The 25,828-nt window shown below is 37.8% G+C and overlaps 1 protein-coding gene across 1 annotated transcript in view; it reads left to right on the top strand.

The window, feature by feature from the left end:
• Nucleotides 1-7: 7 nt before the first annotated feature.
• CA2H7orf31 (chromosome A2 C7orf31 homolog) overlaps nucleotides 8-25,828 on the top strand; it is a 42,814-nt gene continuing 16,993 nt past the window's right edge. Inside the window, exons 1-5 of the mRNA XM_042920457.1 lie at nucleotides 8-249; nucleotides 913-1,065; nucleotides 11,526-11,702; nucleotides 22,019-22,090; nucleotides 24,143-24,172. Of these exons, the coding sequence (XP_042776391.1) occupies nucleotides 932-1,065; nucleotides 11,526-11,702; nucleotides 22,019-22,090; nucleotides 24,143-24,172 (413 nt within the window). The 5' untranslated portion in view covers nucleotides 8-249; nucleotides 913-931. The remainder of the gene's footprint in view (nucleotides 250-912; nucleotides 1,066-11,525; nucleotides 11,703-22,018; nucleotides 22,091-24,142; nucleotides 24,173-25,828) is intronic.

Raw genomic sequence — 25,828 nt, 5'->3', positions numbered from 1 at the left:
TCCTGCCCCTCCGCAAGAATGCATTACCTAGTGCCACGGTCACGGTTGCCGTCATAGGCACCCTCAACCCCACCCCTGGCCTGCCCGCGGTCCCTCTCTCTCCCCACCCGCACCTGCCCGTAACCAGCAAACTCCCTGGGCCCGCAGGTGTGGACAACGGCGGGATTCCACGCCCCGCAGAGGCCCACCAGCTCTGGGGAGGACAAGGGGAGACGTGATCCGGGGCCGCCCCCCAGGCTGATGTCCCAGGTGCGTCCGAACCCCTGAGTCACCGCTAGGCAGGACGCTAATGGCCTGGGAGGCCCGCGGTGCTAGCCGGGGCGCCTCCTTGGCTTCCCCGTCCAAGTCCGAGGGAAGGAGCGGGATTCTAACCCTTTGGGGTCCTGCTGCACCACTGCTTCTCCACCTCTCTGCAAAGCTCTTCCCTCATTCCGGATCCCTGAAACCTTTAGAAGCACAGCTGCTGATTCTGCTGTGTGATTCTGCCTGCTTTTAAGAAATATTATGGGGATGGGGTGGGGGGTCAGCTGAGTTTTCTTGAATAGTTATGGTAAACTTTGAGGCAAAAATTTAATCTCAGTCGATGTCCATGGAGGAGTGGCCTTGTATGGTTATGGACCTGTCGTTCAGTAGTGTTTAGATTGTCCTTAAGAACCTCTTCCACTTCCACTTTCAATTTCCCTTGAAATTCACTTCCATAGAATTTAAGTTACTATTTATTACTGATGTGATATATGAGGGTCCACAGATGGTTTCTTGGTGAGGAGGGTAACCCCTGATTTCTATGCAATGTTGAGTTGAATAACTTAGCAGTATAAAGTATGTTTCCTGCCTGCCCTGAGGGAGGGTCAGTGTGATAGTGACCAAGTCAGTTGGCTATTGGAACCAACTGTGCCCTTCTTTTCTTTCCAGTCTGTGCCTTTCAAGAAACATGGAGGTAATTCATGGCAGGCCCTACTGTTGCAGAGAGCTTGAAGGAGCTGACCTATTGTCAAACACCTTTTACTCTAATGAATTGCACACTCCATTACAAACAGCTACTCGCCCAACTGCCTCCGAGGACAGGTAAAACAAAAACTAGAGTACGTAAATAATTACAAAGGGCTTTAATATATTAGTTTATTTTTATATGTGAGAAAAAAAAAACACTCAGATAGAGGGCTCTTCTGTTTATCACACCTTAGGGATGGCATAACATGACAATTAACTAAACTGTAGTGTCCACATCTGTTAGGAACTTGATCAAAAGTTGGTGTGCATCTTTACAAGGCAGACATCAATTTCATTCACAACATTCTAAAATTCCAGAATGATCACTTCCTTCATTTGAAAATTAATCTGTTTTGGGGCGCCTGGGTGGCGCAGTCGGTTAAGCGTCCGACTTCAGCCAGGTCACGATCTCGCGGTCCGTGAGTTCGAGCCCCGCATCAGGCTCTGGGCTGATGGCTCTGGGCTGATGGCTCGGAGCCTGGAGCCTGTTTCCGATTCTGTGTCTCCCTCTCTCTCTGCCCCTCCCCCGTTCATGCTCTGTCTCTCTCTGTCCCAAAAATAAAAAAAAAAAAAAAAAAAAAACGTTGAAAATTAATCTGTTTTGATCAAACTTTTTATTTTATCAGGAGTAGTATAAGAGGTTCCCTATCATCCCCTGACACCATCTGTTCAAAAACACTCCCAGAATCCGTTGTTCAAGGTTGCCATTTAAATGTTTGCTTCACCAAATTTCCTGTAACACACTAATTACAAATTATTATTTAAATTGCATCTAACGTATGTTGATTGATTGCTGTTTATGGACACTGTACCAAATGCTTTGTATACAGTGATTCTTTTAATCCTCACAACACCCCTATGAGATAAGTACTATTATTTTCACCATTTTACATATGAAGCAACAGGTGCAAACAAGTAATTTTCTAAGATCTCAGTGCCAGCTCTCTGTATTGTATTTATTTGAATCATTTTGAGGAAAAAGAAAAAATCTCAAAACACTTCGATGGTTAAAAAAAAAAAGCGCCTGTATGGTTATTTTGTTCAGTTTGGTTTGGTTTTATTTATAATTTCACTTGATCAAATCTCTCGTTTAAGAATTCCTTCTTTAAGAAATCATACAGAAAGCCACCCAGCCTCAGTTTACACTTCCAAAATGGGACATCACTACCACACAGGCAGTCCATCCCAATTTTGAATGCTATTGGTTATCAGATAATTTCTTTCTACTGAGGACATTTTTCCTCCTCAGTTTCTACCTGCTGACCCTGGTTCTTCTCTCCATGAAAAATAAGAATAATCTACCTATCATCTCCATGACAGCAGCCCTTCAAGAGTTCGAAGATCTTTTTGGCTCTGTGAGAGTTCTCTTTGCCAGGCTAAATACTGCTGCTCTGCAAACTTAACTCTTCCTTCTTGAATCTGGGCTTTCACCATCTTGATCAGACTTCCATGGATCTAGTCCAGTTTGTAAACATGCTCTTTATATGAAAAAAGAAGCTTTTCTTTTCCTAATTATAAAACTAACACATTCCTCATAAATAATTTAGAAATCCTGGAAATCCACAAAGAAAACAAGTTTTCCATTTTTCTAACAAAAGGAAAAGCTATGAAATTAAAACAAAAGGAAGAAAACCTCTGTACTTCCTTTATCCAGAATAACCACCGTTAACACCATGATATGTGTCTTCTCCATTTTTTTAACTTAAAGATCATATTTAACATATTTTGTAAACTGACATTTTCATTAAATGAAAAGGAATATTTTCGTATTTGTGGGAAAGAGGACTCAGCTCACTTCTACTAAGTCAGTCCTTGCTACACATGCTCTTCTGTTCCCTGATTCCCCAAAATGGCTGTCGGTCCTAAATTCCTACTCAGCTCCAAGAGTCATCAGAATCGGACGGGCTTCCCTTGAGTCAGAGGAAACTCTTAGCAGATTGTTCATGATCTGGGGATAGACAACTGTCCCTGGCTCAAAAACAGCAACATAAAATTTTATATTTGGTCAAAAGGAATCTGAGTAGGAATTTAAGGCTGTCATATCTGACTGAATTCACTAACAGCATGTATATAAGGCTTTTCACTGAAATTTTTATCTCTTCTACCTAAATGGTCCTATGGTTGGTTAGTAATTGGCCCCAAAACCTTTTAAATAGCATGAAATTTAAGAGAAGCATCTTTGAGGGGTGCCTGGATGGCTCAGCTAGTTAAGTATCCGACTCTTAGTTTTTGCTCAGGTCCTAATGTCAGTGAGTCTGAGTTCTGAATTGCGATGACAGTGAAGAGTCTGCTTGGGATTCTCTTTCTCTCTTTCTCTGCCCCTCCCCTGCTCTCTCTCTCTTTCTCTCTCTCAAAATAAATAAACTTAAAAAAAAAAAAAAAGGAGAGAAGCATCTCTGAGAAACTATTGCTTTTTATTAACTGCCTATAAAATTAAATACAATATATGTTCAGTTACCTGCAAACTACAATAAGGTACTCCTTGAAGCAGTAGGTAGGTACAACCATGTTCCTGACTCCTAATAACTAAAATTTGCTTTCCCTTTTATTCCATATGAATTCTTTCCTATCATAGTCCCCAAATGGGAAAGCCAGGATGATCATGCATTCTCAGAACCCCCTTTTTTAACCCCCTCTTAAAAAGCAGCTGGACAGCATACAGAAGTTCCCTTTTTCTTCTGAACTGCTCTGAAAAGTGTCATCATGGTAACATTGGAACCTCTACTCTGTCAATGCTGAGGCTTACTTCTTCAGAGGAAGTTCAGGGTCTATGGCTCCCAGCTCAAACCTCAAGGTATCTCAAAGCAAAACACAACAAAAAGCTCCTGGCCTTTAGGGTTTACCCTTCATAATGATAAGGATGAACATGAGTCCTAGCATATGTTACCTCTCAGCAGTTTAGTTTTCTAAACTTGGATGTACTTAAAGGGATGCCTTTTTAAAATATCATAGTGTATTCTGAACTCCGCAATTTTAACAGCAACACAAAATGACTTCCTCACATCAGTGTACTTTTTCTTTTCAGAATAGGCAGCCTAGCTCCAGTGTTATCCAGCACTGGTATGCAGACAGAACACATCAGAACTACCTGAGCAGCTTTGTAAAAATAGAGAGTCCTGGGCTCTGATGTGAGTCTAGGAAATCTGCATTTTTAGAAGTTTTTCAGCTTACTTGGAGAACCAGTGGGCTAGCAGAAAGCACTGAAAACAGTAAGAAAACCAGGACTATGGCTGTAACTTCCCCACTGACCAAAAGCGAGTTACTCTTCATACTTCGGTTACTTTCTTCACTGGTGTATTTCATAACAAGCATAGTAGTCACTATTATATATACTCTGACTTGATCTCCTTTAAAAATATTAATAAACAGATGGTATTCTTTTATATTTCTTCCACTGAAAATTTAAGAATGGCTGATACTGCTATTTAGAATCATGACAGAGATCTGTCTCCTTTTTCCATTCAGTTGGCATCTCCTTATCTCTAGCAAGTTCTCTAGCTCATTAAGCAAACAAACATCAATTAGAGAAGTGCCTTGAGAATTGCTTAAGATTTCATCATTGGTTCTCATTTTGTTTCTGAATTCATTCCACTGCTTTTAGATTCTTTAACTTTTTTGTTATTGTTCCTACTAGTTCTCTGCCAACTAAAAATGAGAAAATGTTTGTTCTGAGCTTCCTTTAATCATTCCTTCCAATAATTACTGGCTAAATTCAGCTCCCCCAAGTAGAATGTAATACTCAAAACTCCACAGTGACTCCAAAGCAAGATGCTGGTTCATCCTTAGGAAACACATCTTTCTCAAAAACAAGTAAACATTTAATTTTATGTGGTCACAGATTGCAGTACTAATCATTTATTATTATTTTCTTTGTTATGGAGACATGTATTATTTAAGCTTTCACATTACTTAATCCTAAAACTTCAATATTTATGTTCCTAGTTCCTTCTATACAATGCTGTCAATATTAAAGCTGAGGGGGGAAATGTGAGACCCTAAAATAAAGGAGAAACAGGACTTATTTTTGCATTTGCCTTCTATTTTAAATGGATTCCTACAACTTACTGGCTTTAGATGGATACCAACCCAAATGATTGATTAACATTTTCTACTGGCTCATCTTCCTAGGACAATGTAATATATGGAGGTCAGATATTGAGAAATTGACTCATCTAATTTAAATATAACTTTTAAAACTTAGATATTAAAGCTTAGGTTGTCATTAATCAAATGTATTTAAATATTTTTCACTTGTCATGTCCTCCAAACCGTGTCTACTGATCATAGCCATAAAGCTGGTGAAAGCCTCAGAGGTCTGAGAGCTGAATACCGCCATCCCTTCGACAGCACCCTAAATCAATGGTCACCTAGATTCTCCTTGACTAGCAAGTGCAGAGATGGGCAAACTTACTCTGTAAAGGGCCAGACAGGAAATACAGGTGGCCATCGAACAGCACAGATTTGAACTGCATGGATTCACTTATTTGCAGATGTTTTTCCAACAAATACAGTATGGTAATATAAATGTATTTTCTTTTCCTTATGATTTTCTTAACACTTTCTCTAGTTCACTTTATTGTAAGAATACAATACATAATACATATAACATACAAAATATATGTGTCCACATGTGTGTACACTATTACAAAATAGTGTAATCAACTGTTTATGTTATCTGTAAGGTTTTTTGGTCAACAGTAGACTTAATAGTTAGGTTTGGGGGAGTCAAAAGTCATACGCTGATTTTCAACTGCATGAGGGGTCAGCACCCCTAATTCCCATGTTATTCAAGGGTCAACTGTACTTTAGGCTTTAAAGTCTCTGTCGAACTACTCAACTCTGCTATGGCCAAAAAAACAGCCATAGACAATAGACAATATATAATGAATGGTTGTGGCTGCATTCCAACAGAATTCTACTGACAAAAACAGGCAGCAGGTTGGATTTGGCCTAAAAGCCATGGTTTGCCAACACCTATCTAGTGACTTTATGAGATAAAGCATTCCATTTATAAAAGACAGTGTTAGTTCTTCATTCCATTCAGCAGATATTTACAGGGGATTACATTAAGCCAAGTGCTATACAGGTACAAAGAAGTTCCACAGTCCATACCCCTCTCTCTGAGCTCCTCTCCCGTGTTTCTAATTGGATCCCGCTGCTCAGACAATACAGTCCAAAGGGCTTACAAGGCCCAGAGGCTCTGGTTCTTGTTTTCCTCTCTTGCTTTATCTCTTACGATAGCTCTTCTCTACTGTGCTTCAAATTCCTGGATTCTGTATTATCTCTACTGATTTGGCCCAAAATTCCACTCCCATTTGCTCAGCCCTTAAGATCTGGATAAGTTCCACTCAAATCTTTATACCTTCTGAAAGTCCAAAGCCTTCCTCAAAACGTTACAAATTCCCAGGGTGGGGTGGAGGTGATCATTACTGACTTTCTGACTTTGGTTTTTCCTTTGGTTCCACTTAATACTGCTTCTGTTCAACAACACTTTGACCCAGACGTGAAACATATTCTTCAGTTTCCTCCAAAGACCTCATCCACACAGAGCATTTGTGAGCCTGGTAAACTTCCCTGATCAGTTATAGGTCAAGAGGAAGAATCACATCACACCATACAACACATAACTTAAAGTCCCTTATTAGCTGTAACCTCTGTATTCTTAAAAGTCCCTGAACTCAGTTGTCACTAGGGTTCCTCACTGACTTTTCACCCAAGTGCAGTGTCCAGTCTCCTAATATCTTGATGGCTTCTCCCTTCATCTCCCTGTACTCCACTTACCTCTCATCTTCCTCTCACAAGAGCAAAACATCAAATCCCTCCCACAGCAGAGCAGCTTAGTCAGTCTTAGGTGGCTTGGTATCATACTGACACCCATACTCATAGAGTCTCTGCCTCTGTATCAAGTGGCCTAACAAAATATTTTATCAAACAAAACAGATCCTTTCCTAAGAAGGGTTCTAGAGCCAAGGCTGTCAGAAATTTTCAATTCCATAATCTTTTTAAACTCTTAGCCTTTTGACATGTTATTCCCCCACCTAAATGTCTGACTCATTCTTTAGAACTCATTCCCCCAACAGTCTTTCCTCCAAAAAGGAATCTTGTTGGTCCTGCAAGGTACCTGGGGGTATGCTACCTATCCTGGACCACTCCAAGGTCAGGTGGTGGGCAGATGAAAATTTGGACAGAAGATAATAAGAGAGGTGGTTTACTTCTAATTTAGCTCTAATATGAGATAGTAATCTTTTGGAGCTTATTGTAGAGATGCTCTCCTTTAGATTTCTCACCTGACTGATTTCTGTACTGCTCACCCCACAGCATCCTTAAAACAAAAATGAAATTGGAAACAATTGGCACTGCCTTAAGGGCAAAAGTGGCTCCTGTGCTTTTTTTACCTCTCTGTCGCCCTATTTTCCCTTTTTTTTCTTTTTAATTTTTTATTTAAATTCCAGATAGTTAACATATAGTGAGTATCGGTTTCAGGAGTAGAATTCAGTGATTCACCACTTACACACAACATCCAGTGCTCATCACAAGTGCCCTCCTCAGTACCCATCACCTCACCTGTCTAGCCCATCCCTCACCCACCTCCCTCCATCAACCCTCAGTTTGTTCGCTATCTTTAAGAGTCTCTCATGGTTTGTTTCCCTCTCTCTTTTCCCCCCTCCCATATGTTCATGTTTCTTAAATTCTACATGAGTGAAATCATATAGTATTTGTCTCTGACTGACTTATTTCACTTAGCATAATATACTCTAGCTCCATCCATATCATTGCAAATGGTAAGATTTCATTCTTTTTGATGGCTGGGTAATATTCCATCATGTGTATATGTATGTATATGTATATATGTATGTATATTTATATATGTATATATATATATATATGTGTGTGTGTCTATATATGTGTACACACACACACACACACACACACACACACACACATACTACATGTTCTTTATCCATTCATCAGTCAATGGACATTTGGGCTCTCTCCATAGTTTAGCTATTGTTGATAGTGCTACTATAAACATCAGGGTACATGTACCCCTTCAAATCTGTATTTTGTGTCCTCTGGGTAAATACATAGTGGTACAATTGCTGGATCATAGGGTAGTTCTATTTTTGAGGGGCAGGGGCCTCCATACTGTTCTCCAGAATGGCTGCACCAGTTTGTATTCCCACCAACAGTGCAAAAGGGTTCCCCTTTTTCCACATCCTTGCCAACATTTGTTGTTTCCTGAGTTGTTAATTTTAGCTATTCTGACAGGTGTGAGGTGGTATCTCACTGTGGTTTTGATTTGTATTTCCTTGATGATGAGTAATGTTGAGCATCTTTTCATGTGTCTGTTAGCCATCTGGATGTCTTCTTTGGAAAAGTGTCTACTCATGTCTTCTGCCCATTTCTTAACTGAATTATATGTTTTTGGTGTTGCATTTCATAAATTCTTTATAGATTTTGTATACTAACCCTTTATTAGCTATGTCATTTGCAAATATCTTCTCTTGCTCTGCAGGCTGCCTTTTAGTTTTGTTGATTTCCTATTTTCCCTCTTATGGATCTCTGGTATTTCCTATCTTGTTAACAACTAGTCACTTTCAAAAAAGTATTTTTCTTCTTTTCTTTTCAGCATTTTGTTTTGTTTTAGTCTGTCTCCTCCAGGTAAATCAATAAGGTCAGACAGAAATAGATTTTAACTTCTCTAAGAAAATTTAACCCAAAAGTGTAATTGATTCCCTTTTTAAGATCTTCATGTCATTGTCTGCTCTCCAGGAAAACCACCTAGACAATAAATATCTGTAGCCCATCATATATTTGCATTATATATTTGCAAGACACTATGCTTTATCTTGGGGATTTTGTGGTGAGTATGGCAGAGTCCTTGTCTACAGTGACTTGTCCTTTTTGCTGTGCTATGGAAACTGTGATGAATCAGTGTTCTTTGTTCTCTACAACATTATACTGTTCATCTCTTGGCAACAGATTACCAGGTTATTATAAAAGGATAAAGCTTTGAAACAGCTAGGTGAAATACATGCATAGGACAAGCTATGTGGAAAGGTACCCAGAACTTCCACGCTCTGTGAGTGCACTACTCTCCCCACATTGCCATGTATTCATCAACCCAGAAGCTCCCTTCTCAGTACTTTTGGTTGTTTTCAGTGGGAATATATTCCAAATAATCTAGACAGCCATAACTGGAGACTTAAGTCATTAAATCCTTACTAATTAGGAAGCAGATTTTTTGTCACGTATTCTTAAGTGTTTTGTGAGGCCTTCTTCTAGGCAGAAGCTTCCATTCTTGTGTCAATGGCTACAGTCCAGGAAACAAATCCATCTCTCTGGCTTCACTCATGCATGCACTCATTCAAAAGACATCCACTGGATATGTTCTATAAAGCATGGTTACAAGAGTGAACTGGTTAGAGTCCTTGCCCTCCACTTCCTTGTTAAGAACGAGCAGGAAGAGCCATGTGAATTACCAGTTTTTAAGGTCAGAAAACCCTACCAGCCAACTTATGAAATTTCCACATCTCCAGCCCACTGAATGGCACAGTTATAAGGGACGAGAAAACTTTAGCATGCATAACAATCATCTAGAGGGCTTATTAAAACAGATTACAGGGGCCCACCTCCAGAAATTGTGATTCCTAGGTCTGAAGCAGAGCCTGAGAATTTGGATTTCTAGCAAGCTTTTAGAGAGATGCTGATGCTTGGTCCATGGTCCACACTTTGAGAACCACTATGAAAGGAGCTCTAGATAAAGCTTAGGAGCAAATGCTTCTGCTCCTTTGCAGGACTCTCCATTTTTAAAAATCAAAAAATAATCCATAGCCAAAACCATTCAATGGGGAAACAATATTCTTTTCAACAAATGGTGCTGGGACAACTGGATAGCCACATGCAAAAAAAAAAAAAACAAAACATGAAGCTGTATCCTTATCTCACACCATGTATAAAAATTAACAACAAATCAACATGGATCAAAGACCTAAAGATAAGAGTTAAAACATAAAAACTATTAAAAGAAAATAGGGGTAAATCTTCATGATCTTGGATTTGGCAGCATATTCTTAGATATGACACAAAAGCACAAGAAATAAAAGAAAAATTGATAAGCTGGACTTTATGAATATTAAAAACTTTCGTGCCCCAAAGAACACTATCAAGAAAATAAAAAGACAACATATAGAATAGGAGAAAATACTTGTAAGTCATATATCTGAGAAGGGACTTTATCTACAAGTTTTATACCTCAGTAATAAAAAGAAAGCTCAGGGCCCCTGGGTGGCTCAGTCGGTTAAGCATCCGACTTCGGCTCAGGTCATGATCTTGAGGTTTGTGAGTTCGAGCCCCCATTGGGCTCTGTGCTGACCGCTCGGAGCCTGGAGCTGCTTCAGATTCTGTGTCCCCCTCTCTCTCTGCCCCTCCCCTGCTTGTGCTCTGTGTGTGTCTCTCTCAAAAATAAATAAACGTTAAAAAAAAATTAAAAAAAAGAAAAAGAAAGCCCAATTTGAAAATGGCAAAGGACCTGAATAATACACATTTCTCCAAAGAACATACATGAAATGGCCAATAAGCACATGAAAAGATGCTCAACATCATTAGTCATTAGGAAAATGCAAATCCAAACCATAAAGAGATACTACTTCACATGCCCTAGGAGGGCTATACAAGAACTAGAGATGGACAGAAAGTAGATTAGTAGTTGCTTGGGGCTAGGGTGGGGATGGGCAAGTGTGGAAATAAACAATGGCTAAAGGGCACAAGGTTTCTTTTTGAGGTGATGAAAATGCTCTAAAATTATTGTATGATGGTTGTACATATTTGTGAATATACTAAAAACCATTTACTTGTATACTTTAAATGGATGAATTGTATGGTATGTATATTATATCTCAATAAAGATATTTAAAAGAAAGAAGTACATGGAGTACAACTACAAATCACCATCATCATCATCATCATCATCATCATCTGTAGGCCCTCAAAAATTTAACCTCATTCCTTCAGCAATTCGAGGATGCCCAAGTAACCAGTATCTATCATAACGTACCCAACACTGAGAATTCTGTGTTTTAAAAATGTAATCTAAAAATAATTTTAAAGCTTTAGGAATTTTAGTTGTTTGTCTTAGTGTGTTCGGGCTGCTATAACAAAGTCCTCCCGACTGGGTGGCTTCTTAGAAGCAACATTGATTTCTCACAGTTCTGGTGGCTTGAAGTCCAGGATCACTGCGCCAGCATGGTTGCATTCTGGTAAAAGCCTTCTTCCTGGTTTGTAGCTGGCACCTTTTTGCTGTATCTTCACATGGAGGAAGGGGCTGGCAAGCTCTCTGAGGTCTCTCAAGAGCATGAGTCCCATTCATGAGGGCTCCGCTCTTGACCTAGTCACTGAGTAAAGGGCCCACCTTATACCGTCACACTGGGCATTGGGATTTCAACACATGAATTTGGGGGACACAAAGATTCCGACCATAGCATTCCATAGTATTCCATGCTGAAGTGATTTCAAAAGTATCTCTTTTTTCACAGATATCAGGAATTAAGGGAGTCATTCCAACAATGTAGACTTCCATGGGGTGCTGACAGAGAATATGGTGGGGTAATACCCATTTCACTCCCTGAGGAGCACAGGCCAAAATGTGAACCTCCTCATGTCATGGGCAAAGGACATCAGCATTATGGATTTGGTGGAGAAACCTGGCCAAGGTAAATAAACTTCCTGCTCTTTACATAGAGATCCTTATTTTGCATTTTTCTTTGCTCTTTGTTTCCATTGTGAGTCTTGTTAACTTAAATCTACCTCCAAATTTATTTCTTTTACTATTTATGAAAAGACACAGATGGAAAAACTAATTATATAATTTCTAATTGTGAAATCTGTAAAAAAAAAAAAAATCTGTTTATGGATGTCTTTGCTATCCTGAGAGATGTTCAATTATTGTGATCAGAAATTTTGATTAATTCCCTTGCTGATCACATTTTATCTAAACTATATGAGAATATTCCAGAGAGATATTAAATTTAAAATGTTTTTGCTTGAGCAAATAGCTGGCCTCATTTGTATACATGTTGTTGATTTTTGGAACTTTTGATTTCTAATTTGTTCATCAATCTGTAGTCATTAGAATCTACTGGGCATTGTTTTCAAGTAATAAAATATTTCAATAATCACTTGTAACTCTTAAAGTCACTCTTTCAGCGACTTTATTCAAAACATATTAAAACTGAAGAGAAAGCAAAAAAAAAAATCTGAGCAGGAAATTAAATGTCACATTAACTATTTACTAAAAATATGAAATTTTAAAAAACTATGAAATTTACTCAAAGCACAATCTATCAAACCTTCCCACAGAGCCTACCTACTCCTGCTTTATCCAACAATCCTGCTTACCTGGCTTACTAACAATCTAGCTAACTAGTTTTTTGTTCTAAAGCAGTTTCAAAAAATACATTAGGAAAGACAAGCTGCAGGCAGAAGGAGAAACAATGACATGTGGCAGCTAACGACCTTACTGAATAAAAAGCAGACAAATGAAAAGGCCTGTCAGTCCAATGGGAAAGCTGCAAATACTGACATATTACAGATAGCAAGGACCTCAAGATCATGAATTCATCCAACAGATTTCTTCAAGTCCCCACTCTCATGGAACTTACGTTCTAATATAATATAGAGAGATTTATAATATCGTTGTACAGTAGCCACATTGTTATCCTGGTTTTACAATACATGGAGACCCAGAAGATTCAGTACCTTTCCCTGGATCACACAACTGTGAAGTTGTGGGACAGGGACCGGAGTCCAGATTTACTTGACCCCAAAGACCAAGTTCTTTTCATCTGTCCATTCTGTTCATCATTCACTCCAGCTATTCATTTATTCAGCAGTTTTGAGTATGGCAAGCATTGTTCCAGACTAGGGTTGTATGTATCTCTTTATGGACTCTACGTCTATTGTCCTCAAAATTTACAGATTAAAAAAACACACAACAGTCTAAAAGGATCAGAACTGTACTCACAGAATTCAAGAGTGTAAAAGAAGAGCCAAAGACAGGTTTCTTAAGGGAAATCCAGTTTGAAATGAGAGGTTTGTGTCTGGTGCCTCACTGAATGCAGCCCTAGGCCACTGGGAGATAAAGTACTTGTTCCAATTAGAATGCCCATCATCCCTGGCTCAGAAATGCAGGTTGCTGTACTATATTCTCTTCACAACTATGTTATATGTTATCACTTTGGCATATTTATCTCTTAAAAATATATTTAGGACAAAGTCCTATTTTCTGATACAATGCACATTACTTGGCAAACAACTACAGAATAGGTTTTACTTGTTTCCTAATAGGTAATAACTTCTGTCACAATATTTTCCTTTCTCCCCCAAAAGGGCCTTTTGTTTAATAACAGAATATTTTCCAGCTCTCTGAGGGGTCAAGCCTCATCCCGGTCCATATAAAATCTTGCTCTAACAATCACACCCTACCACCTTCCCTAATGGGGATTTTCAGTGGGGTGCTGTGGTGCCACACATTCACCCCATCCTCATGGGGAACAGGATCACCCCTTTGCCTCACCAACCCTCCACTCATATGACTTTATAAATTGAAAGTACCTGCTTCTTTTTTTTTTTTAAGTTTATTTATTTATTTTGAGAGAGAGAAAGAGAAAGGGAGGGAAAGGGAAGGGGCAGACAAAGAGGGAGACAGAGCACCAAGCAGGCTCTGCACTGTCAGCACAGAGTCTGACATGGGGCTCAGTCTCACTTTGTGAAATCATGACCTGAGCCAAAATCCAGAGTTGGACATACAACCCACTGAGCCACCCAGGCGCCAAGTACATACTGCTTAGGAAAATGTCCAGTGAGAGGTCCTATGGTATGTCGTCTGAGGTTAAGAAGTTAAAAGAACATGGCTTACTAATGGAAATATAATCATATGCATTTATATATGCATGTTCCAATGCAATGTCCCTGTCAACATCAGTATTCCTTCCGGCATTTCATGACATAACCTATATCTAATTAAAACACTTTTAAAGGAACTTAAACAGTATCTACTTAACCAAGCGTCGGAAATTCAAAGTGAAATTGTCATCACCTAACTCAGCATCCATTTGCTTAGAAGAATGAAGTTACAAAGTAATAACAATTTATAGCTTTGTTTTCACTTCCATAAACACTTCTTCTTATAAGTTTGATAAAGTAGCAAAGTTTTTACTTTGTTTAAGAAAAAGGAAATGAATTTTCCTCTAACAACCTGGCAAATGTTAAAAAGCTGTTCGATAGATATACAGTGCTCTGTGAACTAACGAATACTTTGAAACTCTTGCTAACCAGCACCCTTTAATGATGACACAAGTAGTAGTGGTGGTGATAATGCCTGGAGGTTAATGCTTATGAAACAAAATCACAGAATATCCCTCTCCTGTTACCTAACAGAGAAATAAACAGGAAATTCACCAGCAGCCCCCAAATAAGAAAAGAAGAATGACTTTATGCCATTAATTTTAATATTATGTCAAGAAAAGAAAATTCCATGTCATTTATTCCAGTCCATAACTAAATGTTTCTCAAGAGGGCATCTGGAGCAGGACAGTTCTTTGTCCGGTATACTGCAAGATATATATCATCTCTGGCCCTCAACCTGTAAATACCAGTCTCATTCATTGTGACAACCAAAATAAAACCAGCACACATATTTCCAGACCCCTGGAAGTGCTGCAGGCCCAGAGAGAAGACACACTATTGGTTGAGAGGCATTATACCTAACTCCATCCCTATATTCCAAATGCATACTGAGACGAGTCAACAAAATCCTGATAATTCTCCAATTTGAAGAGAAGATTAAAAGACTGAGCAATCCTAATAGGTAATCCTATTAGAACTGAAGAAAAGCCTCAAGAGTAGAAGCCTCTATTTTAAAAACAACAAGATCTCAGGGCGCCTGGGTGGCTCAGTTGGTTGAGTGTCCGACTTCGGCTCAGGTCATGATCTCACAGTTCATGAGTTTGAGCCCCCCGTGATGGGCTCTGTGCTGACAGCTCAGAGCCTGGAGCCTGCTTCAGATTCTGTGTCTCCTTCTCTCTCTGCCCCTTCCCCGCTCATACTCTGTCTCTGTCTCTCAAAAATAAATCAACGTTAAAAAAAATTTTTTTTTTTAAATAAAAACAACAAGATCTCAAGAGAGATGAAGTTGTGCAGAATATGTGGTCTTCCAGAACACTGTGTTGACCTGAGGGAATGAGTAGAAGCCATGGGTATGGCTCCTTCCCTAAATGAAAGGAATGAGCCTTACAGAGGACATTTAATAGGACCTTAGACAGCAGTACCAAGAGACTCGGATTCCATCTGACACAATCTCAGCACTTAACTCTCTGTCCCCTCCATCCCATCAGGCTAAAGAAATATGGAGAGAATAATATTCAGTCATCAAGCTTGTAGCACAGACAGAAAGGCAAACTTATTTCAGATGACAGGATCAAGAATTCACCCACACTAGATCAGAGCAAATAGCTGCATTTAAACAGAGCTGCTCAATTAAATACATGTAATATGAGAAGAAATGATGAGGCACCAGGAATATAAAATTATATCTATATCTATATCTATATCTATATCTATATCTATATCTATATAGCACATTAAAAAACTAGTCTGAGAAAAAACATAGCCCAGGAAACAAAAGTAGATTCTCTCTTTTTTTTTTAAACTACATTCTTTATAAAGGGACTAAATAAGTATGTGAATCTCATAAAAGACAGGATGATTAGAAAATAGAATATTATAAAAGGGAAGACCACAAGGCTTAGGGAAAAAATAAGAAAAACACACAAAAGCACTCACAAATCTAGTAAAAAAAAAAGAAGCAGCAAGAAACAGAATGGATGTGACTGAAAATTGATATAATGGCATAAAGACAATAAATCACAGAGAAAGCAGAGAGAAAAGATAAGGATATTAAAGCAATAAAGGAAAAAGTTATGGCTATTAAGAACAAGCATAATTATCGTAAGGAAAACTGATGTCCCAAATGCAGAGGATCTAACAAGTAAAACAAATAATAAGTAAATCTAACAGAAAAAGGTATTCAGAGATACACAAGAAAATTCCCTTGAAATTAAGAACTGAATCTGAAAATCAAAAGCATATACCATATAATGGCAAAAATAGAGTGGAAGTACTGACATTGAGATACAACCTGGTTATTTTAGCGAGAGAGAGAGGAAGAAAGAAAGGGAGAGAGAGAAAATGTGAGTGGGGGAAAAGAGCACAGAGAGAGAGAGAGAGAGAGAGAGAGAGAGAGAGAGAATCCTAAGCAGGCTCCACGCTCAGCATGGAACCCAATGTGGAGCTCTATCCACAACCCTGGGATCATGAGTTGGGCCAAAATCAAGAGTCGGATGCTCAACCACCTGAGTCACCAGGCGCCCCAATATTATTTTATTCATAAAGAAAGAGTTCTCTCAACATTCAAGCAGGAAAAGCAAGGCACCTACAAGAAGGAGAGGAGGCTGGCCTCAAGCATCTACAGCAGCATTCAACTCCAGAAGACCTATCTTCAAAGGTTTGAGTAAAAGTAAACATAACCCAAAGATATTGCATAACAATTGTCAATCAAGCATAAAGACTGCGATACAGGCAGAGTTTAGAGTAATAGCACCCAATGAGCCCTTCTTAAAAAAAAAAAAAATCTGAAAATGAAATTTAACAAACCAAAAAATAAGTCAAAATAAAGAACTCAAGAACAGAGATACTGTGATAAAAGGGTTGATGATGAACATTGAATCCATTCAAGCATGAGATGTCTGGACACTAAATGGTGAGCCCTGAATCCATTCACATGGTTGGGAAAATTATCATCATACAATTAGGTAAATGTTATAAACCTTGGCAAACTACAGATTAACTAAACAACCAAAATGGAGAGATCAGAGAGAGAAAGCAGAAGCGAGTGAAATGGTCTCACGCCTGAGAGTCAAAATTACCTAAGAAATAATAATGACTCCCAACATCCTAAATGTTTCAAAAACGTTTTCTTACTTTTACATGAATCTTTTAGAAATTTATGTCTATGTAGTGAAGAAATATACTTATGGTTCAGGAATTCCTACGGTTTTACACTGCCATCTATTAAGTGCTAATTAATTTTTTTAATTTTAATTTTCTTTTAGAAATTGAATGAACATTCATCCTATTCTTGAAACTTTGATTCTGACTACAGCTGTCCATTCCCCCATTCTTATTGCCTTACATCTACTTTTTAAAGAGAGACAGATATCTAGAATCATGTTTTACATGGTAGTATTTATATGTACTTTTTTGTAATTACTTAAACCTTTAAAATGAGAATGATGCCATTTCCATAAAAACAGAAAACAATCTCTTTTTTAAACAACAGCATTAATCAAGTACTTGTACTTGATTAGCCACACATTGTGCTAACTGCTTTATAGACATTATCTCATTTAAATTAAATTACATTTGACTTTTTCACAGTAAAACCACTTTTGTTCTTTTTTAAATTAAATGTTAGTTTCACAAGTTATCCATTTGTGTCAGGAGTTTTAGTTGCAAAAACAGAATCGGTTCTGACTAGTTTAAGAAGAGGATCTACCAGAGGATATTAGGTTAACTCACAAAACTGTGGGAGGGCTAGAGAAATAGGCTAATTGCTAAGCTTCCGGGAATAATATCCAGACTCATTCTGGAGACTCGCCTCCTCAGGAAAGAGCTTATGCTAAAACTGGGCGGCTCTGCTGCTACCTTATTAGCAATATGGATGCCCCTCTTGAAGCCTGTGTTTTTAGGCTACTCACATTCAAATCAAAGTCTGGTTGCAGATATGGATGACTGGCTCGCTGGTTGCTCAAGGGGCTGGAAAGTGGATTCTTCCTGGGCAAGTGGGATATTCAAAATGTGAAAAACTAACAGAATACCGAGAGGGTACTGTAAAGATGTCAGCCACCTGTGCCAGTTGACTGTCACACTAAATAACAGCAGCAAAAACAGTATCATGCTTTCCTACTCAACATGTGGTCCATGCACCAGCAGCATTGAGTACCATCTAGAAAATGATAATGCAAAATCTTGGACCCCACCCCAGATTGACTGAGACAGAATCTGCATTTTAATAAAATCCCTCAGGTAATTCTAACATGCAGTGAAGTTTGAGAACGGCTGCCAATGCAAGACGTTTTCATGAAAATGCACTCACCTCCCCCAACGGGGAAACCCAGAGTCTCATCAGTGCCTGCATCCAGCTCCAAGTCCAAGATCTCTGGGTGACGTTCTCCTCTAGTTCAGTCATAATCTTGCCCTGACAGTTCACAGCTACACACTTAATGAAGTAAACCGTCACCAACACCCTATATAGAATAATAAGGAAATAAGGGAAAAGGGTGAATGAAAAAATAAAATTAGTTAATATATAAATATATTATATATAAATATATTATAAACTTTGTAGTAATTATATATTATGATATATAAAACATATAGAAAAATATATTAAGTGTGTGTGTATATATATATAGAGAATATATATACTATATATATACAATATATATAGAATATATATAGAATATATTCTATAGAATATATATAGAATATATAGAATATATATAGAGAGAGAATATAGAGAGAGAGAATAACATAATTATATACATAGCCAAGTTCACTTGCCCTCAGCAAGCACCTGGGCTGGTACAAGTTCATTACAAGTGGGGTACCCCCCAATGTTGTTCCTGAGAAATCTAAGCAATTAGTGGTTTTACCTGTGTGAGGCTGCTCCAGTATTCCATTAAATTTATGCCACTAGAGGCAATACTAAGAGGTGTCCAAAAGATTCTTTAGGTTCTAAAAATACTTTTGCCCATGACTGCACAGCAACAGTCCTCTTGCCCTTGACATTCAGAATCAATCATCCCAATCTACTTCTTGCCTGTTTTCTCCAATCATAAGGAGCCTCCAATTACCACATCATCAATTCAACTTCCAATTCAGTGGGACCATTGTGTCTTCTCATGGTAGCATTTCTCCCTTGACCTCAAACCCAGCAAAACTCAAAGGGGTTGGGAAGGAAGTAACATTTTTCTCAAGTGTAACAGTAAGTATAATAGTGAGAGGTTCCACTCTGACCCTTTGCTTTTTAGACCATCCGCTCTGGCTATGAGAGACACCACTTCTTGGCCACTGGTTCAGAGCATGTGCCACACTCTTTAGGACAAGCTGCAGCCACAAATGAATCGTCAATAAGCTATTCTACATTCTGTAAATAGGAGACCAGTAAATCCTTTAAATGCAATCATTGCCTTATTTCTTTTGTGATAAATTGAATTCCTTAATCGAAAGTAGTATTTTTTAAGATAGCGTGCAGTGAATAAGGCATTCAGGAAGTCCACTGGTGATGTAACTGGCAGAAGTATATAGAGAAAGAAAGGGAAATCTGTCTTTAGAAGTGTCTACTCCTGTGGGGATAAATCATCTCTTTCACGATGTAATCAACCTCCCATCAGGTGGCTGACTAGTACACCCAGGGAGAGTTTTCTCTATGAAATACTTAGGGTTAGGGGCACCTGGGTAGATCAGTCAATTAAGTGTCTGACTCTTGATTTTGGCTCAGATCATGACCTCACCGTTCATGAGTTCAAGCCCTGCACTGGGCTCTGTGCTGGTAGCACAGAGCCTGCTTGGGATTTTCTCTCTCCCTCTCTCTCTGCCCCACCCCTACTTGTACTCTCTCACTTGCTCTCTCTCAAAACAAATATATAAACATTTGAAATACTTGGGATTAGTAACTTCCACTGGCAAACTCAAATGTTGCCAGGTCAGTTTGATGAGAAGTTCACGTTGTTGAATCTACCTAGAACTTCTGTCCTGCCTCCATGGTAATTTAATTTATGAAGCCACCGAGCAAGCACTGTGATGACTGGAGAAAGCCTGACACTCACAGAGTTGGTCACTTTGTTTGCCTAATTACGAAGCACATCCTCAACTGTAGGACTCTCTTGGTTAGGACTCTCGTGGGGTACAAATAACCCTCACTACTCTAGGGCCATTCTCAAAGACTGAGAAAGCAAGCTTTTTAGAACTTTGGGTAGATGAGATAAAAGACGGGTGTTTAAAAGATACCTGGAGCCACAAGCAACAGTTGAGCACTACAATGCATATTAAAACGCTATAAGCACAAAGAGCAAAGGCTAATGTAAACCATGAACTTTAGGTGATAATGATGTGTTGATGCAGGTTATCAATGGTAACAAATGTACCACTCTGGTGAGAAATAGTAAAATGGGGAGGCTAAGTAAGCCATGTGTGGGGATAAAGGGTATGTGGGAAATCTCTCTACCTTCTCTCAATCTTGCTGTGAACCTAAAACTACTCTCAAAATACAAGTCTTTCTTAAAAAAAAAATTAAAAAAAAAAGTCAAAGACAAGGTCCAGTCTCCCTTGACCACTGTCCCACCAATTCCAGTTTCCTTCCTAGAAGGAACCATTGCTGTCACTTTGGTGTACCTTCTTTCACACCTTCTGCACATTTATATAATTATACATGTACCCCTTGAAAATATATGTATTATACAGTTTAAGTGTGGAATCGCTGGATGTATAGTATTAGGCAACTCGGTTCTTTTTTCGCTCTCTGCAATCTAAAGACTGTAAACACAGATCGATCTAATTCATTTTAATTTCTCATTGTGTCTACAATACAGATGCATGAGAGATTATTTAGCCATTTTCATATTGTTTCCCTTTTTTTGACATTAACTATATGTAACGAATATCCTTCTTGTACAGTTGTACAGGCCTCCTTGAGCTCATGCACAAATGTTTCTCTAGGGAAAATCCTAAGTGAAAGTTATGAGTCACAATGTATGAATATTTTTAATTTTATTTTTTTTAACTTTTTTTTTTTTTTTTTTTTTTTGAGACAGAGAGAGACAGAGCATGAACGGGGGAGGGGCAGAGAGAGAGGGAGACACAGAATCTGAAGCAGGCTCCAGGCTCTGAGCCATCAGCCCAGAACCCGACACGGGGCTCGAACTCACGGACCGCGAGATCCTGACCTGAGCTGAAGTCAGACGCTTAACCGACTGAGCCATCCAGGCGCCCTGAATATTTTTAATTTTAGAGATATGGCCAAATGCTTTATATTTTCATGGTAGTGTGTAAAAGTATCTATTTACCCACACTCCTGGCCAACTGTGTTATATTATCAAACTACATAATTTTTGCCCATCTAGTAAGTATAAAGATTATCTGGTTATCAAAATTCATTTCTCTGGTTGAGTACTTATGTTCATGTTTTCTTATGTATGGTCATTTCATTCCCTTTTCTGTTCTTACTCTTTGCCCATTTGTACTGTCTTTTAGCTATAGGTTCTTACTAATTATATTCTAGATAGTAATCCTTTCTATATCCTTATTGCAAAAATTTCTTCCAACCTTTGTTTTATTTGAGGGTTTTTTTTGTTGTTTTTTTTTTTTAAAGTAAGCTTCATGCCCAGCATAGAGCCCAATGTCGGGCTTGAACTCACAACCCTGAGAGCAAGACCTGAGCTGAAATCAAGAGTCGGACCCTTAACCAACTGAGCCACCCAGGCACCCCTATTTCAGTTTTATTCCATCCCACATTCAAAGGTTTTCTTCTGATGTCATAAAATTTCCTTTTGGATTTTGAATTTAAAAGAAAAATCTCATTTAAAATGTTTTCCCTACCACAAAGAAAAAAATACATTCTTACATATTTTATTTTAATATTTGTATGTTTTCCCCCAAATATTTAGATTTTTAATCCATCTGAAATTATCTTTATGCATAATATGAAATGGAAATTTACTTTTTTCCAAATGGCTAGTGATTTTTCCTGCATTGTTTACTGAAAAGTAAATCCTTTGCCACTGACTTACAATGTCACCTTTTCATATACTGAATTTCGATAAATACATGGTTGTTAGTCTGTTCATCTTTATACTATCTGATAATCACTGTATTAATTTAAAAAGATGTTCTATTTAATCTTTCTTTTCAGAAAACTTCCTATTGAACAATTCTATTATTTGACACAGAACAAAAAAAGTGACATCTATGGAAATGATTCTTTGTAAGTTTGGGGTTTCTTTTCCTCATAATGGACCAAATAGCTTTTTTAAGTGAAAATGTGTTATATGAGAAATAAAAAAGCTCCCAAATGGGAACTTTTAGAAAAACAAAAGTGTTCTTTTATTTTTCCAACAGAGATCATTAATAATAGAAACAAAGACCAAAGAAATAAAAATTTAAAAAATAAACCAAAACCCACTTATAGTTTGTAGCAATTAAACAAAGAAAAAAATACGAAATATGGAATAGTAATTTTCGAAAGAATTCAAACAAGTCATCTGGGTCCATTTCTCTGCCTTTGACCTAGTTAATCTAATAAGAATCTGTTAAATTTCTTAAAAGTTTCATAGGAAATGCCCCAGCGCCCTCAGCAAAATTTTTCGTCAGGATATTATGAGGGGAGAGGATTATCATGACAATTTACAAATAATTTGTAATAAAGTTACTCCCTAAGTCTCCTTTTTGGATAAGGAATATTTTTTAATTTATCCTTTGCTTAGAGGAATTACTTTCCAGCATATTAAGTTATCTTTCCGCTCTGCAATAGTCTGTTATATATATTTAAAAAGCATACTTCTTAATTTTCAGATAAAAATAAAATACTGACAACACTGAAGCAACAAGGAAAATATCACTTCTTTACCTTTATTAGAATTGTGAGGAATTTGTGTAGATAAGAAGTTAATATAGAGTTCAGCCACAAGAGGGAGCCAAAAAGACGTGAAATTTGTGGTGGCTACTAGGTCCTATTCATTTATCCCTTTGAGATCAGTACACTTTGAAAAGTAAATGTAGAGTGCAGCAGTAAAATAATGGACTGGTTTAGGTCAAGGGCCTGGGTCTCTGAGCATTTTTAATTTTCATTTTATCCTTTCAAACTTGAACTTTTTAAAAAGTTTTCTTTTTTAAAAATTTTTTCAATTTTGAATCCAACTGATTTTAGATATACATTTGTCAATATCATAGCTAAATTTGTCACATGAGAAAAATTTTAGCTGCTGATTTAACATTTCATATATTATAGCCAATCTAGGAACTCGGAATTCCTTGGATTATTAATATTCATTGCCCCCGCCTTCCCCAAATCAACCATAAATATAACTGGAAGACATGTTTTTTGGTTTTGTTTTTTAGTCCCAAGCCTGCAAACTTGGAGTCCAAATAAAGAAAGACATAAACCTGTTAAGATTCATCTGAATTATGTGTTGATAATACACTGTGGAATCAAAACATAATATAGCTTACGTACTACTTTCTAAAGAAACATACAAAACTTAACCGGCACACTCCATTTTGTTGACCTCTGCTATCAACAGATAACATTCTATTCACTTTTTTATGCCTGAAATATTTCAGAAATATCTGCATAGGCTAAAAGTAACTGTTGAATCCAATAGAAGTAGGTGACAGGCCTGTAGTGTGGACTTTGTTCCTGGGCTTCAGTATTATTTCTTGGCAGGCAGGGCTCAGGGTAAATAGTAAAGACGTAACTTTCAAATGAACTGATTCAGAAAAGACATGCCTCCAGAAACGTGTTCAGGTTTGTTCCAGCCTTTCTGTCAACGGGGCAACATTTATGATCGTGATAGATCAGCAATCCTGGGCAAAGGGACAAAGCACACACAGTATTTCTATATCTTGTCCCACCAGGCCACACTGAGGTCACTTTAGGTCATGTAATTGCACCACATGCATGGTGGCAGGCTGCCTGCAGCACTTTGGCTGCTGCCTGATTATGAGGGTGAATGTCAAAATCAGAGCCGCATTATCATTGGAAGCAGTCAGTCCTGCACCTGCACTGCAAATAGGAAATGCAAAATGGGTGGTGAGTGGGACTGAAGTTAGACTGATCAACAGAACTGAGATATGAGGATATCATCCCTCTGACTGGTCAATATTCAGTGTTCCAGAAATTCAATCGAGAATGTTATCTTAAAGACACTGTAGTTTGAAATTGGGACACATCTTTATTTTTAAGCAAATTTCTAATAGGAATGTAAGCTTTGAAAAGTCCTTAATATAAATTAGGATTTGTTTCCTGTTTTTACTCTAGGATGCCCAAACCACCTAATGCAACAGTACAGTAAGTATATACTTAACATTTTCCTTCCATGTTATAGTCAAGTAAAAAATATTGGCAATCCATGTCTCAGTGTGAGTACAAATGTGACTTTTCATGAAAGACTTTAACAAGTGGGAGAAGAGGATGGTATTATATACTCTGCTAATCCTTTCTTAATAAACTTTTTAATTTAGTACAGTTTAAATTTGCAGAATTATTTGAAAAACAGTACAGAGTTCCTATATACCTCATACCCAGTTTCCCTTATTAGCAATATCTTACATTAGTAGGGTGTATTTGTTACAAATTCATGAGCCAAAATTGATGTATTGTTATTAACGAAACTCCATACTTTATTCAGATTTTTAACAAAAATAGCCTTTGTACTATATACATAAAATATTGAATGAAATCTCATACATAGATTCAAGACAGAGTCCATAGCTTTTGAGTTTTAGAGTAAAATGTGTTTTGCTAAATCATTACCAGATATAACTTAATATTATTAACTAGGAAATCGTTTCTAGAATCTGAGGGGGAAGAAAATTCTGCCTCAATCCCAAATGATCAGAATTAAGTGGGCCTCTCCCTGCCTTTGTAACTTCCACCTTTGTAACTTCCACCTTTTATCCCTTCTTCACAACGCAAAACCCTGGCCACAGACAAAACCAGAAAGACCCAATAACTATGTATACACGTTTTGCAAATTTACTTCCTATTAGGGGGACCAATCCCCAGGAAAAAAAAATGTCTTATGAAATTCTTTTGGTTCTGTTTTTGTAATTTAACGTGATCTTGGCCTTTGGAATTTGTATTCTAAATTAAGAAGTCAATCTCTACTTTCTGGTCATGTCTTTGTGATGAACAAGATACAAGATACAATGAAAACCAAATGCCTTTGTCGGGCAGTCCTAGCCAACATCAGATTAGTACTAAATGGGGCCACCCTGCCCTGGCCTCTGGGTGCATGCTAGCATTTAGCCTGTTGAATGATTCTCTGATAAAGAGGAGAGATAAAGCAGTTAGCATAAAGCCAGGAACATAACTGCTTTATTGTTGTAGTTATTGTTGTGGTTAACAACATCTCAAGGCAATGTCCTCTGAGTATAATTCCTGCTCCTGTAGTAGTTACAATGTCTCAGGACCTCCCACATTAACCACTGAGATATTTTCTAGGGACAGTGGACAGACATGACCATTTTATGAAATATTCATACCACATTTCCTTAAACTACATCATCAAGTCTAGGGGAAATGGCATTGAAAGTTCAAAAATTAATCCCACTGATTCGCCATTCCCACCAATTCTTACATCTTATCTCAATCTGACACATACTGGGAAAAATCCAAGAAAATCAAAATTAATCTTATTCCCAGGTAGGTTAATTAGCATAGACTGAGACAATCATTATACTGTATTTACTCAGCCATTCTTTCTAGTATGATTTGTGACTAAATGTCTCTGTTGGACAATATTTGAACCCTGGACTTTCTCATTTCATTCTTTACTGTCCCCAGGGTCTCTATCTTTCTTACCTAGGTCCCCTGCTTTCTGACTACTACACCTGAAAGTGAACGAAGCAAACCCTCGAGGCTCTGAATGTACAAGAACTTCTCTTATAACATGGGCTTTTTACTAGACCTCAGTAAACTCCGTCCTTTCCTGACTTAAGTAGA

Source organism: Panthera leo, chromosome A2 (assembly GCF_018350215.1).
Source record: "Panthera leo isolate Ple1 chromosome A2, P.leo_Ple1_pat1.1, whole genome shotgun sequence".
In the NCBI taxonomy this organism is placed as follows: domain Eukaryota; kingdom Metazoa; phylum Chordata; class Mammalia; order Carnivora; family Felidae; genus Panthera; species Panthera leo.
This window is presented reverse-complemented; position numbering and strand designations above follow the sequence as displayed.